The sequence below is a fragment of the Crocuta crocuta genome, unplaced genomic scaffold (assembly GCF_008692635.1).
Source record: "Crocuta crocuta isolate KB4526 unplaced genomic scaffold, BGI_CrCroc_1.0 scaffold234, whole genome shotgun sequence".
NCBI classification, from domain to species: Eukaryota; Metazoa; Chordata; class Mammalia; order Carnivora; family Hyaenidae; genus Crocuta; species Crocuta crocuta.
Genome location: NW_027529647.1, coordinates 2,933,193 through 2,933,409, shown reverse-complemented (window position 1 = coordinate 2,933,409; position 217 = coordinate 2,933,193). Strand labels below are relative to the sequence as shown.

The 217-nt window shown below is 73.7% G+C and overlaps 1 protein-coding gene across 1 annotated transcript in view; it reads left to right on the top strand.

The window, feature by feature from the left end:
• The window catches only part of RNF151 (ring finger protein 151), a 2,208-nt gene that overhangs the window by 1,692 nt on the left and 299 nt on the right, over positions 1-217 (top strand). Inside the window, 1 exon segment of the mRNA XM_077762647.1 lies at positions 6-216. Coding sequence (XP_077618773.1) covers positions 6-216 — 211 coding nt within the window.

Genomic DNA, 217 nt, shown 5'->3' with positions numbered 1-217 from the left:
CCCAGTGCAAGAACGCGGACGCTGGCTGCTTGGTGACGAGCCCCCTGGCCCATCGCAGGGGGCACCAGGACTCCTGCCCTTTCGAGCTGATGGCCTGTCCCAACCAGGGCTGCCCCGCACGGGTGCTGCGTGGGGCCCTGGCTGAGCACCGGCGGCGATGCCCACACGGGGCGCGGCAGCACTGCCCGCTGGGCTGCGGGGCCACCCTGGGCCCACT